General features: G+C 42.4%; 3 protein-coding genes across 3 annotated transcripts in view; 2 read left to right on the forward strand and 1 right to left on the reverse strand.

Annotated features, from left to right (window-relative positions):
- The window catches only part of LOC108747644, an 848-nt gene extending 643 nt beyond the window's left edge, over nt 1–205 (forward strand). The window contains exon 2 of the mRNA XM_018485240.1: nt 133–205. Coding sequence (XP_018340742.1) covers nt 133–171 — 39 coding nt within the window. The 3' untranslated portion in view covers nt 172–205. The remainder of the gene's footprint in view (nt 1–132) is intronic.
- An 8-nt stretch (nt 206–213) lies between these two features.
- On the forward strand, nt 214–811 carry LOC108747643 (probable peptide chain release factor C12orf65 homolog, mitochondrial). Its single transcript, XM_018485238.1, has one exon. It carries the CDS (start codon nt 227–229, stop codon nt 707–709), a length of 483 nt encoding a protein of 160 aa, XP_018340740.1. The 5' UTR covers nt 214–226; the 3' UTR covers nt 710–811.
- Nucleotides 812–1,113: 302 nt separating this feature from the next.
- On the reverse strand, nt 1,114–13,585 carry LOC108747812. Its single transcript, XM_018485620.1, has 7 exons — nt 13,027–13,585; nt 12,123–12,235; nt 7,075–7,308; nt 6,332–6,576; nt 6,077–6,248; nt 5,726–5,967; nt 1,114–5,545 (listed from the first exon to the last, which is right to left on the reverse strand). The coding sequence occupies exons 1-7, from the start codon at nt 13,142–13,144 to the stop codon at nt 1,918–1,920; spliced, it is 4,752 nt and encodes a 1,583-aa protein (XP_018341122.1). The 5' UTR covers nt 13,145–13,585; the 3' UTR covers nt 1,114–1,917.

Here is a 13,585-nt window from a genome sequence, read left to right on the forward strand (position 1 = left end):
TATATATAATTTTTTAAATACATATAAAATATCTAATTTTTTCCAATTTAAAGTTTAAATTTTTGCGATGTTTGTAATAAAAGCTTTCTGTTGATTCAGAATTAATTTATTTCTTTATTTCTCCTTTCACAGAAAGGTATGAAATTCTTGGAAGCTAAGAAAGTGGTTTAAGTCATCATTGGGTTTACTACGAGAGACATTTTATTTTATATAAAAATAACAGAAGATGTTGATCAAGTCTGTATTGACTTGTCCCAATAACATTTTTTCCCTGGTCAGCCGTAACGAATTTTTCTTGTTAGGCATTGTATTTAATTACGAAAGCATACAAGTCCGCAATAAGTCGTTTAAACGTTATCTCGATTACTCGAACGTTCCTAAGTTGGATGAGGCCGATCTGGAAGAGCAATTCATCCGAGGTAGTGGTCCAGGTGGCCAAGCGACGAACAAGACGAACAATGCGGTCCTGTTGAAGCACAAACCCACGGGGCTTGTCGTCAAGTGCCACGAGACAAGGAGCCAGTGGGACAACAAGAAACGCGCGCGTGAAATCTTGATAACAAAGCTTGACAACTTGCTGAACAAGGAACGCTCCATCGAAGCCCAGATACATGCTCTTGAGAAAAAACAGCAGGCGCAAAAAGAATATAAGAGAAAAAAACTAAACGAAATGAAGAAAGCGTTTCGCGAACGTGAAGGCTTGACATGACATGAGGTTGTTCTATGTACATTTTTTCTAGAATGTAAATTGATTTAGAGATAAATAAAATTATATGAAGAGATAACTTCTTCTAAAGCACTAAAGATAGCCAACTTATAAATGTTAACTATAATTAATTGAATCTATCAGGTAAATAAATTTATAAGTTACCTAAACTTTGTTTTCAGAAATACAAAAGCTCCGTTTTATTTTTAAAATTTAAGTACTTAAGTGTGTTAATCTATATAATCTTTATTATTAACTGATTAGATTAGTCTAAACTATAATTAAGATAAAGAACACTAAACTTGAAATTAAATCAGTCTATTGAACTTGTTGGTCAGTTATAAACTTGTATTCCCCCCTCTTCTCTCACTCTCAGGGAGATATGGAAAAAAGGTGCAATGAAATGATTTTTAATGGAAAATTTGTATATCTTTAATAATAATTTCTCTTTCTGAACTCATGAGCGGCTTACAGCAATTCTGCTTGAAATAATGTATTTGGATATACTGGAGAATTGAAAATATAGAATATTATTTTTAATAGTATACACAATATAACGGAACATATGTGTGCGTGTCTGTGTGTGTGTGTGTGTGTATGTGTACGTGTGTGTGTGTGTGTGTGTGTACATCTGTGATTACAATGTTATAAAGCCGTATGCAGTCTTGCGCACTCTAAAATATAGCATATTCTAAATAAAAATAATTCTTAATCATGATCTGAATGAAACGACTGTCATCAAAGTGGTTCACAATTTTTGTTTGTATGAAACGACGAGAAAGAAAAAAGAAATAGAAAATAAGGAACGACATGGTACTAGTAAAAAAGATGTAACTGTTCTGTCTCTGAAAACACAATGACCGCATCTAAAGTATGTACACAGTAGGATATACCGCGGGCGGGGAGTGTTAAAACTAACCACCTGAAAGAACGTCACTAAGTAGAATGGTATCACTAAAGAGAGAATATATATATATATGTGTATGTGTGTGTGTATGTATACATACATATATATATATATATATATATATATATATATATTACTATGATGCATGTTAAATACTATTCTACGTACACAAATAATATTTTTATACACAATGTACACATCGGTAGAACGAGATATCGGATCGTAAGATCGATAAATGACCACCGTTGAAATCTAAGCCGAAGTACAGCCTTTTTCTTCTTCGTCCTCTTCGTTCTCCAGGTCTTCAGCTGTTCTTCAACCACCGCCCAAAGTGCCCGCGGCCGGACTTGACACGCTTCTTCGGTGGCTTGGGATTCGATCGCGAGCCGACAGAACTTCTCAACCGTCTATTACTTGCCACCGTCACCGTCGACAGTATACTGTGATCTATGTCTATTTGATCGTCGATCTTCATCATTCGTACGACTGGTTGAAACTCGATGCTAGAACGACGCTGCTCAAGCTCGCTGGATGATATTATCGACGGACTGATGCGCTCCGACAAGGCGCATTGATCTATCGATAGATTGGACGATTCCTGGATGTTATCTGACGATGAGATGGCTTCACTTTTACGCTTTACGCTACCGCGCACCCCGGAGCTTGGTGGCTGTTTCTTGTTACACGACGTAATACTCAAGTAGGCATCCTTTTTACAATTCTCGTCCTCGTATATTAACCCGACGCGATCGGACGACAAATTGGCATTGTTGCGGGTGACGGTCGTTCTCGATTGACGTTTTTTGGGATAAATCCGCTTCCGCGAGCCTATCCGACCGCGCCTCGTCGTGGCGAATACGATACCATGACGACGTTTCAACAATTCCCCCGTGTCGGACGAGTTCTCCTCACAATTACCGCCGCGCAACTGCCGCTTCGGCGACAACTCGGAATTAGAATTGTGGTGTTTCTTAGGAACTATACCGGTCTCCTCTTTTCTACACTGTAACTGCAGATTGTCCTGATTCTCGATTTCTGTATCTCGTAATTCGCAGCTATCGGCACTAGTAACGGTGACATGCTCACGCTGTCGTTGCTTTTTAATAGGCGACGATTTCGCGACCAAGTTCTCGGTGATCGTATTGACATCCTTTCTGCTTAACAAATTCTTCTGGTTCTCGTGATTCTCATCGTTGCCTGAATTATTCTCCAAGACCTCCTTAATTTCCGATAAATCTTTTCTACATGGATAATCTTTATTCGACAGATGAGTTTTATTCGTCCCATCGTCACACGCATTTTCCGAGATGGACTCCTTATAGTTGTCCGTACTCGCTGATAGGCCCGTATTGTCATTGCTGACAGCCTCTATGTTTTTGTCCTTTTTCGCGAGCGTCTCGTAATACGATTTTTTAGACGTAGTGCAGGTTACCAGCGAAGCGTCATCATCATTTTTTTGACAGACACCTAATCGTTCTGCAACCATCGCGTTGTTCATCGATGTCGTTACTGCGTGAAAATCTATCCTCTCTGTGTTCAACGTGTGACGTCTAGAAAAATCACCGTCAGGATAGAACTTCTTCTCCGCCAATGATTCCTGGTCACAATCCGTCAATATTTTGCTGTTTGGTTGTATTTTTTTTTTCATCTTGTTACCGACCGGCCAACCGGTCCGATTTTTTCTTCGTTTCCGTCGTTTCAACGGAATGTCCGCGTTTACTTCACCACATTCTGAACTAGCACACGATGAATTATTTTCCAGACAATTGGTAATGTCTTGACAATTGTCGAGTAACTCTAGTAGATTCGGCGGTGCACCCTTTGGTAAATTCGTTTGACAAAAACCATCAGCTTGCGTTAAGTCGACATCGGGCTCAAACGAGTCGTCCAACTCGGTCATACCTTTCGCGCACAACATCTCGTCGATCGTCCTCGCTATCTCTTTTATCTCCTCGTCCACGTCCAATTTGAGATCTGGTTTTTGTTCGAGCTTGGGAGTGTTTATACGCGATCTGACGGGCGACGATTCTTCTATCGTAGGCAGAATCGATTGTTCCTTTTTACGGATTATGGTAGACATAATCGCCAACGTAGATGCATGACAACGCGGGCTCTTTCTTGGCGAGCGTCCCATACATCCTATACCGCGACCACGACCTCTCCTCCTACCATTCTCGATTCTGCTCTGTGCTTTCGCTAGCGTTTCGTGAAAATTTTCAATCTCGTACGGCAAAAGAAATGGCTTCATCTCCTCGCATTCGCTGAAGCAATGCCAAAATTCGGCGCCTGCATCTTGACGCTGATACGTTTGATACCATGGCTCAGACATAGGTATCGACTCAAAAGAGAACTGCATCTTCTCGATCTCTGCCGATGGCTTGGACGGATAAATTTTCTGGACAACGCCGTCGGCCTGCAGCTTGCAATCTTCCGGTTCATGCGTCGATCTCTTCGCCGTCCCGTGTTCCCTACTACCATCCACGGCAGTGTCTTTAACACCAGTCAATGGAGCCTGGTACCTTAACCTGCTGCCAGGCGTCTCGAATTTGTAATAGTCGGTATTGTCCTTGATGAACGCTTCGGCCTGTGTGCGTCTTCTTTTCCTTGCTCTGCCTAGGTGCACGGAATCTTGCGAGTCTTCTTCGATAATCTCTTGCTTAATGGAACTGTAATTTAACGATGAATTCAGCGATATAGATGAATTGATAGTGTCGTTAGGCTCGCTTTCCGTATCTCTTGGCAGCACGCTACTCTGCTCGCTGTCACTGGTTCGCTCACTGGAATCGTCTCGCTTTGGCTCGCCGAACATGAAGGATTCCGCCTCATCACTCAACAAAGATAATTCTGATTTCCTCACACGCTTAAATCGCACTACCACCGGCTTTTCATTGGACGGCGCCTCCTTCTTTTCTTCGTTCTCCCCGTCTTTCAATGTCGCATGTTGCGAATTACCGCTTGGCACCGCGCTCGATCGCAGCTTGTTACCCAACACTTCCACCTTGTAATAGGCACGATTATCCTCTATCAAACGTTCTTCCACCGATAGTCGAGCTCGACATCGACCTCTGATATTTCTGCCACCCCTCCGATTCACGCGCGGATGCTTGGACTTCATGTAACGAGTATTCTCTCCTTGCGACGTTTTCAGGTCCCTCTGTTCGCTCTTGTCGTTATGTCCATTGCAAACAATCTCATTTGCATCATTCAACGAAAACTTTCTCGCATCAGTTGTCATCTTTTCCGCTTGCAACGCACAATTGTCTCTCTGAAACGGATCGTCTTTGCTTCCAACAATGTAATTATTATCAACTACATCGACCTCTTTTATCGTACACTCCACAACACTTACGTTTTCATCACCATTATATTCGTTTTTATTATTAAGATAATCTGGATCCTCCGATATGTGACGCGGATTTGCAATACCATTTTGCGCATTTCTATGTACGACCGATTGTAATTTTGGTGGATCCAGATTACTATGTTTATTATTGATATTATCTTCCTTACTGTTATAAAACTCGGTATTGTTCGAGAACGGTCTGATTTTGTAGTCTTCCTGCTTGGATTCCTTAAGGATATTCTCCGTGTACTTTTCGTCCGGGTCATCTTCCTCGATCCAGATAGTACCTTTTGAGCGCTTTTTGATAGTAAAACCTTCCAATTTGTCATACAATTTCTCGCTCTTGTCGACCTCGTGCCATGGACTGCCCTTAGATCTGAGAAGATGCCCGCTCTCGTGTTTCGAGATACGAGCACGCAGATTATGCGATGAGCTTAACTTTAAATTAAGATTTCTACGCGCACCATTCACCATTTTTATCTCGTTGACAGTAAAGTTATTTAAAGTCTTGGTGTTTTTGTTAACTTTCTCCTCGGGCAATACATTATGAAGATTGCCATCTCCATTGGGAAATAAGTCACAGTCTTTCCTATAAAGTAACAGACAGAAATAAATTGTTATCCGAAATGCAAACAATAACTGTTTATACATGATACATATTATATCGCAAACATGAATAATTCTCTTTATATTTAATAAATATTAAACTCTATATAAAAAATTAAATTAAAGAAGTGAATTATGTAAGATTTTATTTACGAATACTTACTCGATATCCTTTGTTCTGTTTAATTTTAAGAACGCTTCCACATTGGCGCCCGCGTTAATTAATGTATCCAACGACAAAAAATTGTCATCGTTTCCCACAAAGTTCAAATGCTGCTCGCTTTGCACATGCTTCGACAAATCCTCATAATGAATACGACAAAGTTCGCAATAACCAGCTACCAGCTGTTCCGTTCTGCGGGCACGTGCAGCGGTGGCACGAGGTCTCCGAGTCATTTCTTTACCCTGTCCATGCGAACAAAATTTAATCATTATTATCTTAATATAGAAATTCGATTAAATGACTTTATTGTTTATCGATATGCTATGTTTCATATAGTAGCGGATAATGTACCTCTGCCTTATTTATAGATTCAGTATCCCTCTTATTCTCCTTGACCTCTTTGTTTATCAATTTGCTTTCTCGTTTTTCTTGCTTTTTTGTGTCGAAAGGACACGAACCAGGATCACCGTCGAAGTTTAATGTGGGCCACGACGATAATTCCAGGAACACAGGCCTGGTAGCTCTATAAATAGAAATGTAATATGTGAATTTTATACAAAGACAGATATATGTAGAATTAAAATGCCGTATAGTAATGATGATTACTTGTAAACAGAGTCGAATTTGACGTATGGTCTTTTCAAATGCTTGACTTTCGTCGAGCTATGCTGATTAATTTGCTTCACGTAAGAAGTATTCTTGATAGATTCATAGATCCTGTCAAGCCAAGCCTGAAGCTTATCCGTTGTCCAAATAGGAATTCCCCAACTGTGGGCGTTGTTTAGTGGATCCACGGAACACTGTTGTGGCTGCGTCAGAGCACGTTCCAACATTGCATCCACCCGCGATTTCTATCAAGTTAGAAATATAAAACAATTTTGAAATTATTGTGTCATTGGAGTACTGATTTGCAAATTTATTTCTATACGAGAAACACTACGTAACATTTATAAAAGATCAAGCAATATCAAGAAAATCATTGACATAGTATAGTACTGGGCTGCAACATAGCATCGAAATCATCTTGACAGACCTAGAGAGAGATGGAAGAATATACTACCATTCTCCTTTTCTCTCTTTCTCTCTCAAAATTCGACCAATACGACAATATCAGAAAGACAGTTCTGTGTCCATATATTTATCTTCCTTTTTCTACTTCCATCAAAATGAAAGATCAAAGAGATTTCACCACATGCTTCATCCAGTACTAATATGTCGATGAAGAAAATGTACAGTAATAAAATGACAGATAATATCGATTTTTTTTTATTACAATATTAACAGCAGTTTTTATACGATACGATTGAATATTTGACATAACTTATCTCCTTGTAATGTTTGATACTTACAGATCTTTGGGTAGTTTGACCCCGCAGAGTAGAGTTGGACGAGGGGCATTCAGAACTTAGTAACGGTGTTGGGGGTGTGGGAGTTGGGATTTCGATGCTTCTCAGTGAGCGGAGTCCTCCGCTGCCACCACTGATGCAAGCCCATTTAGGTCTCTCAAAGTTTGTATGACCTGCCTTGTCTACTCTATCGCTGGCTACAAGATTCACACCGCGTACTAGAAACAATTCGACCACCTAAAAATAAACGATATCAAGTTGAAAGAAGAAATCAGGCAAGATATGAGAAAGAAATGTAGAGCTATAGCAGAAGCGGACAGGTAAGCATGTACAAGCGTAAGATACAGATTCAAATGATCAACTAACACACACAACTCAAATTACATTGTTTCCAAGCAAAACTCGGTGGCGGAGGGAGGAGGGGAAGGAGGAAACTTCTACCTTCTTGAGCTTCTCCAATACGGACAAAGGAGACCTTGGCGATCTGTCGGATTAAACGCGTGTCCGCGCGATCGAACTGTCGCTCCGAGGCGTCTCGCGAGCGAGCGTGTGTGCGAATGACAGTGACAGAAACAATCTAATGACTTTCGAGGAAGTTTATCGTTTGCGCAACGAGTATAACGTCGTTGCGCGAGCACAATGCACACATACATACGGGTGCAAGTGTGATGCGCGATGCCTGGGGGACACACAGTCACATCGTGTTACGCTGACGTCAAGTGATTTCGCGGCTTTCCTCGGGCGAACAGTACGGCGGCAGTGACGGCGATGGTGACGATGGCAGTGGCAGCGACGACGGGGGCCGACCGTTACAGAGAATGCAGAGAGGAACGCGATTCGGCTGGGAAGGCGCGCGGCGCGTGCCGCCACGATTGATCTTCATGTAGCTGATGCCGCCACTCGCCGCTCGCTGCCGGTCGCATAGCGTTGTTCTAATAATATGACACGACGCGTCGTCCGTCGCCAGCTGTCCCTCGTCCAAAGCACCGGGAGGTAGACGCGAGAAGACACGTGCAGTGTTCCCCGGCGTGAGTGGCGACGTTCCCGACGGCGGCGACGGCGCATTCGATGCGCGTTCGCGTCCTCGAAAGTCACGAGCGCTCGCCGCCTGTCAAACGCCAGCGACGCGCGACCAACAGCTACGCTACGGTCCGCTTCGATTCGATTCGACGGCGACTCGACGGCCGAGAACGCACGATCTATGCCAAGCACATTGGGAGCATTCGGAGTACTGAGACACGTCGTGTTGACGAAGCGCGACAAAGGGATACTCCGACAAAACGGACGGACGGACGGACGGACGGGAGGGCGGCCGGATGGAAACAACTACGAGACGCGACGCTACTTTTAACTCGCACGACGCACTCGCTGTGACCGATGCTTGTTGGCTCGTGGCGGACAACTGTCACGCACAAAATGGCTATTCGCCGTTAGCAGCTTGGCATGGGGGCCTGGAGACGGCGCGCGAGTCCACTCCTCTCGCGCCCGACGTCGACGGCGAGGACACGCGCGCGACTCCCGTCCGTTCGCGTCGTCGGGCGTCGCGTCGCGTCGCTTCGCGCCGCGCGACGCCGCCATTCTCCCCTCGTCCAGACTTGACTTTTCGAAATTTTCGCGCACACACACGCGCGCGCGTACAGTAGATAACGCAGAAAACGATTCCCCGCGCGGTCCTTCAGATGGCGCGAGGCGCGCCGGTTTCTCCGCGATTTGTTTGTCAACAGACAACAAACAACAATGAATCTCGACTCGTAACGTCGATTACATGGTTTGACAGCTGTTCTATTAATAAGTCGTTGCGAGGCGACGTTGTACTTGTGCCCTTCTGCTCTACGTCGCGAGGAATTATCTCGTTCGTCGTCCTGTTAAACCGTTAGAAGTTAAAGCAATAAAAATTGTCTGGATCGAGCTTACAAAATGCTGTTTTATTATTTGCAGATTTTTCGATAGATGTACCAAGCGAGATATATTACTGAATAAAATGTTGCGGTATGTTTAGGTACACACGAAATTTATTTACTCTCTAGAGTATGCTATGTCATTTTTCTTTAATAATTAACTTCAATTTCAAATTCTTTTTTCTAATCCCTCGGAGTAATTATACAACTTTTTCTGTAGAGGGGAAAAGTGAATTGTGAACATTTTTATGTGTGAATATGTGTCTGTTTTTTTTTGTAGTTGAAGTAGTATTAAGTATACACTTGTGAAATTTAAATTTTCATTTGCTGTTTAACTTGTGGCCAGACTTAACCTGATGATAATGTAAAAATTGTGTTTTTCTATCTATTAATATTTTTTTATTTATGTGTTGTGTATATACATAAGGATGCATGTTTTTTTATTTCTGCATTAGAATTTTTTTTCTCGTTTTTATCAAATATCAAATATATACCTATCTCATTTCAGCCTGGTTTTTCATTATCTAATTAACTTATAGTTTAGATTATATTTACATAACTTAGTGATGATAATAAAAATTATGATTTTTTAGCTATGATTAATCACTAAACTGATAATTTTGAATAATTTTTAAATAATTTTAAAATTACGGGACTACAAAACTATTAATTTAGTGATTAATCATGGCTAGAAAATCATAATTTTTATATCATCACCAAGTTAAGTGAGTATAGTCTAAACCACAAGTTAACTAGATAATAAAAAACTGCTAATAAGCTGAAATGAGATAGACATATATTTGATATTTGACGAAAGCGAGAAAGAAAATTCTAATGCAGAAATAAAAAAAACATGCATCCTTAGGTATATCCACAATACATCAATATTTTCACTTTTCACGTTTTCTAGAAAAAAAAACTGTAGGATCAACTCCATAAGGAAAATTCTCGACTCTGCAGGTATTACGTTACAAAATCATCGGCCCGCATGGAGAAACGTATATTATCTACCTTTATACGTAAAAGTCCGGCACGAATTTTTTACCTCTCGCATTCGCTTCCCGTCTCTTTTTTTGTCTTCCTACTTCGTCTCCCCCCCCTCTCCTTTTTGAAATCCTGAGCTTCGCGTATCGCTCTGAAGATGGCGCGGGACGGCGAAGTTCGCCGCGGGAATTGTTTGTCAACAGAAAAATTGTTCGGTCGGGAACCGCGTCCGTCGAGGTAATATACGTAACGTATGCGGCTAACGTCGCGTCGTTGCTAAAGCGGCGCGAACGTTGCCGAGAGCGGCTTGAATTTAGGGCGTAGCCCCCGCGCGCACGGCGCGGCAACGATGTGTGTTATCGCCTCGCGTGAAAAGACACAGCCGGCGCGGACGCGGACGCACGGGAAACCCGCTTCCTCGCGCGCAATGCTCGGTCACGTCCGCGAGGGTCAGCCCCGCGGCGAGCTTAGCTCATCCGTCTCTTTTTCTTCGGACGCGCGCTTCGAGTAAGACGAGTATCGCCTTCGGAGAATAAGAAAGAAAAAAAAAAAAGGAGGAAAAGCGAGAATCGCACGGAGGAAGGTGCGGTTTGGAGGAGACAACTTCACGGCACTGGTTCGCGCGACTCGTGCGGATCACATGAGCGCGAGTAGGCTGATGTTTATGGAAAACGATTCCGGTATAGTCTGTGTGAAATTAGAAAATTCATACGAATGTGATCATGTTGGTAAATGGCTGCGTTCAGCTGTAACTATCGTAAAATTCTTTAACATGATTAGTCTTGCCTTTAACTCCTTATTGGAGTATCTGAATGTATAAACCAATCATTAAAGAATTTTACAACAATTGCAAAGCTGTTTTTGTTTTTCTAAATGCAGCCTATGCCTAGTATGTTAAAAATATAATGAACTGGAGCATAGTCAAGATTGCGAGGAATTAATCGAACATTAGCAAACCGAGAATAAGTTATAGCACAACTTTTTTGGCATAACGAAACGAACATATTTTTTTCTATCGGAGGTTACCGTTACGTATCGTCATGACCTAGTTACAAAATAGAAGTAAAAATAAACGCGATTAGCTGTCAAAAACAAAAATAAAAGTTGTCTCTTGATAATTCCTTTTATAATACTGTGAATATTCTTCTGTAGTAAGAGATGTGTATATATAAAGTACTGCTAACAATTCCATACTATATATATAATAAAAGAATATATATATAGGATGTCTCACAATAGTTTTTTTGAATTATAATCGGTTAAAGATAGTGTGTAATTCAAAAACTATTAGCCTCGATATTTTCGTATTAGGATTTTCGTCTTAGAATGTTCAAAAGAATCCAGAAATAATAATAAAGGCTCTAAAAGTAAAATTGTTTTTTTCTTATAAGTATTTAAAGTTAGTTTATAATTCCAAAAATTATTGTATATATATAATAGAAGAACAAAACGATTTCCTCTTTGTCAAAAATACGTTGTCTCGTAAATGCATCACACCGATAATTTTCTGTCATAAGTAGTGCAAAAGATAAATTTAAATTGTCATTGTAAGTTAACTCGGAAAAATCACGTGAGATACGCGAGTCATTAGCGAGTGACCCGGTAAGGTCCGTGCGCGAAACTTTTCGGGATCGAGTTTGCCGTTCCGAGTTGTTCCGGCAGTTCGATAATCGCGCGCGTACTCCGTAATATCGCGTGGCAACGAGGTTGATTTGAATGGCCGGAGAGCGCATCGGTCGCGAAGAGACGGATATTCGAATTTTTTCTCGTTTCGCGCGCGCGCGCGTGCACGTGCACGTGTATATGTATATGTGTGCGTTGCGCTCTCTGTAGGGGAGCGAGCGCAGATTCGAGCGGGCGTTACGTCGAAGCGGCCGTAGGCATAGTGATCGAAAATGGCGGGAAGAGAAGAACGGGAGAGAGAGAGAGAGAGAGAGGGGGAGGATGGGAGGGGAGACGAGCGGGAGAGGGAGAGAAAGAGGGGTGAAGACAGAAAGAGAGGCAGGTGGAGAAAGTGAGAGAGGGGCTCGCACACTCGCCCGAAATACACCAAAACGCTCCGACAAATCGATAAGCGGCTAGAAACGAAGCGGGAAACGTGGGTTACGGGCTACCAGGGGCTACTCTAACACAGCATCGCACAAGCGGGAGATGAAAATGTAAACTCACACCACCCAACTCCCTGATCTGTGCCTCTAGCTTGGCCGCAATGGCATGGTTCTTTATGTCCAAATAGAACGATTTCTGCTCCAAAGGTTGCAGGCCCCTTCGTATACGAATATCTACAAAAAAAAAAAGTTTTAAAAACCTTACTAATTTTTCCATTGCGATCAATGCCAATGATTGTTTTGTCACACCTACAGATGCGTTGAGGCGTGACAAAGTTTTTTTCTTTTTTTTTTCTTTTTATTGTCGATCCCAAATGAATCAACTGAGCGTGTAAAGCATCAGAAATATTTTCCACGGACTGTTTTTTTTTTTCCGAGAAATACATTATAAGAAGCGTCCACTCTTATCATATTTTAGTTGCTGTCTTACATTCATACCAACCGCTGTACAAATCACATGATACAGACGAATTGGTGCAGCCTCTAATCAAGCGATAATAACAGTCTTGTTACTCACATCCAGAGAACGTACTATAAGACGGGATATATAAAATGAATCATCATTACTATTTGCACTGTACAGCTGTGGTGATCGCTCAGAGTACTGGCTTCGGCATCGGCAAAGATTCCATTAATTTGCACGTAGCGTCCAAGCTAAGACAAATTTGGAAGGCATCTCGGTCTTCTGTAAAACAACTCGAGTTTCTCAGTGACAACACGTAACAATATGTACGTAACAACCCGTCTCTTTTAGTCTCTTCGCCGATAAAGATACTCCGAGTACTCTCAGTGATCCCTCGGCGTGTATTTGTGTGTGTACGTGTACGTGTGTCTGGATAGAGAGACAGGCACGTAACGTGTGTCAAACACAGTCGTGCAAACGTCTCTACGTAATGTCCATTAACGGCTAAACAGCCGGCGCGGCGGTTATTATGCAATAAGGAATTACCAGTTCCAGGGCTTACCTGGCTTTCGTCGCGGATCAAACTTGTTTTCTCTCGACGGTTGTCTGAGTTGCTGTTGCTGTTGCTGCTGCTGCTGCTGCTGCTGCTGCTGATATTGGTGCTTGGACGGCGATACCATTCCTAAGCGATGATGATGCAGCACCGCACGACGTACTGCAACGACGTTATCCCTGACTCACTTACGTCCCTCGCCCTCGTCGTCGTCGGCGCACTTCCCATCCTCATCGACACGCCGAGTAACGTCGCAGAGGCGCGGTCGCATGCTCCGTCCTCGCTCGTCTATATCTCTCACTCTCTCCCTCCCACCTTTTCTCTTTCTCTCTCTCTCTCTCTCTTTCTCTCCCGTTCTTGTTTGCTAGAATGCGCGCGTCACAGTTGTACACCTAGACCGAGAACACTATATCACGATTACCAATTTGCGTGTCGTCGACCGACGTGATTAGACTGCATCCTCGATCAAAGCGAGATCACAGAAATCTAAATCGCTCGCCCCCTCGTTTCACACTTTCAAGCCTTCTCGAGACTCGATCAGTCCCGACAGTCTCGATACTGTAAACTG

The sequence above is a fragment of the Trachymyrmex septentrionalis genome, unplaced genomic scaffold (assembly GCF_001594115.1).
Source record: "Trachymyrmex septentrionalis isolate Tsep2-gDNA-1 unplaced genomic scaffold, Tsep1.0 scaffold20, whole genome shotgun sequence".
Lineage (NCBI taxonomy): Eukaryota > Metazoa > Arthropoda > Insecta > Hymenoptera > Formicidae > Trachymyrmex > Trachymyrmex septentrionalis.

Coding starts and splice junctions, on each gene's coding strand:
- LOC108747812 (XM_018485620.1), bottom strand. CDS start 13,144: ATGGTATCGCCGTCCAAGCACCAATATCAGCAGCAGCAGCAGCAGCAG. Junction 6,577..7,074: donor GTCAAACTACCCAAAGATCT/GTAAGTATCAAA, acceptor CTAACTTGATAG/AAATCGCGGGTGGATGCAAT. Junction 6,249..6,331: donor AAATTCGACTCTGTTTACAA/GTAATCATCATT, acceptor TTCTATTTATAG/AGCTACCAGGCCTGTGTTCC.
- LOC108747643 (XM_018485238.1), top strand. CDS start 227: ATGTTGATCAAGTCTGTATTGACTTGTCCCAATAACATTTTTTCCCTG.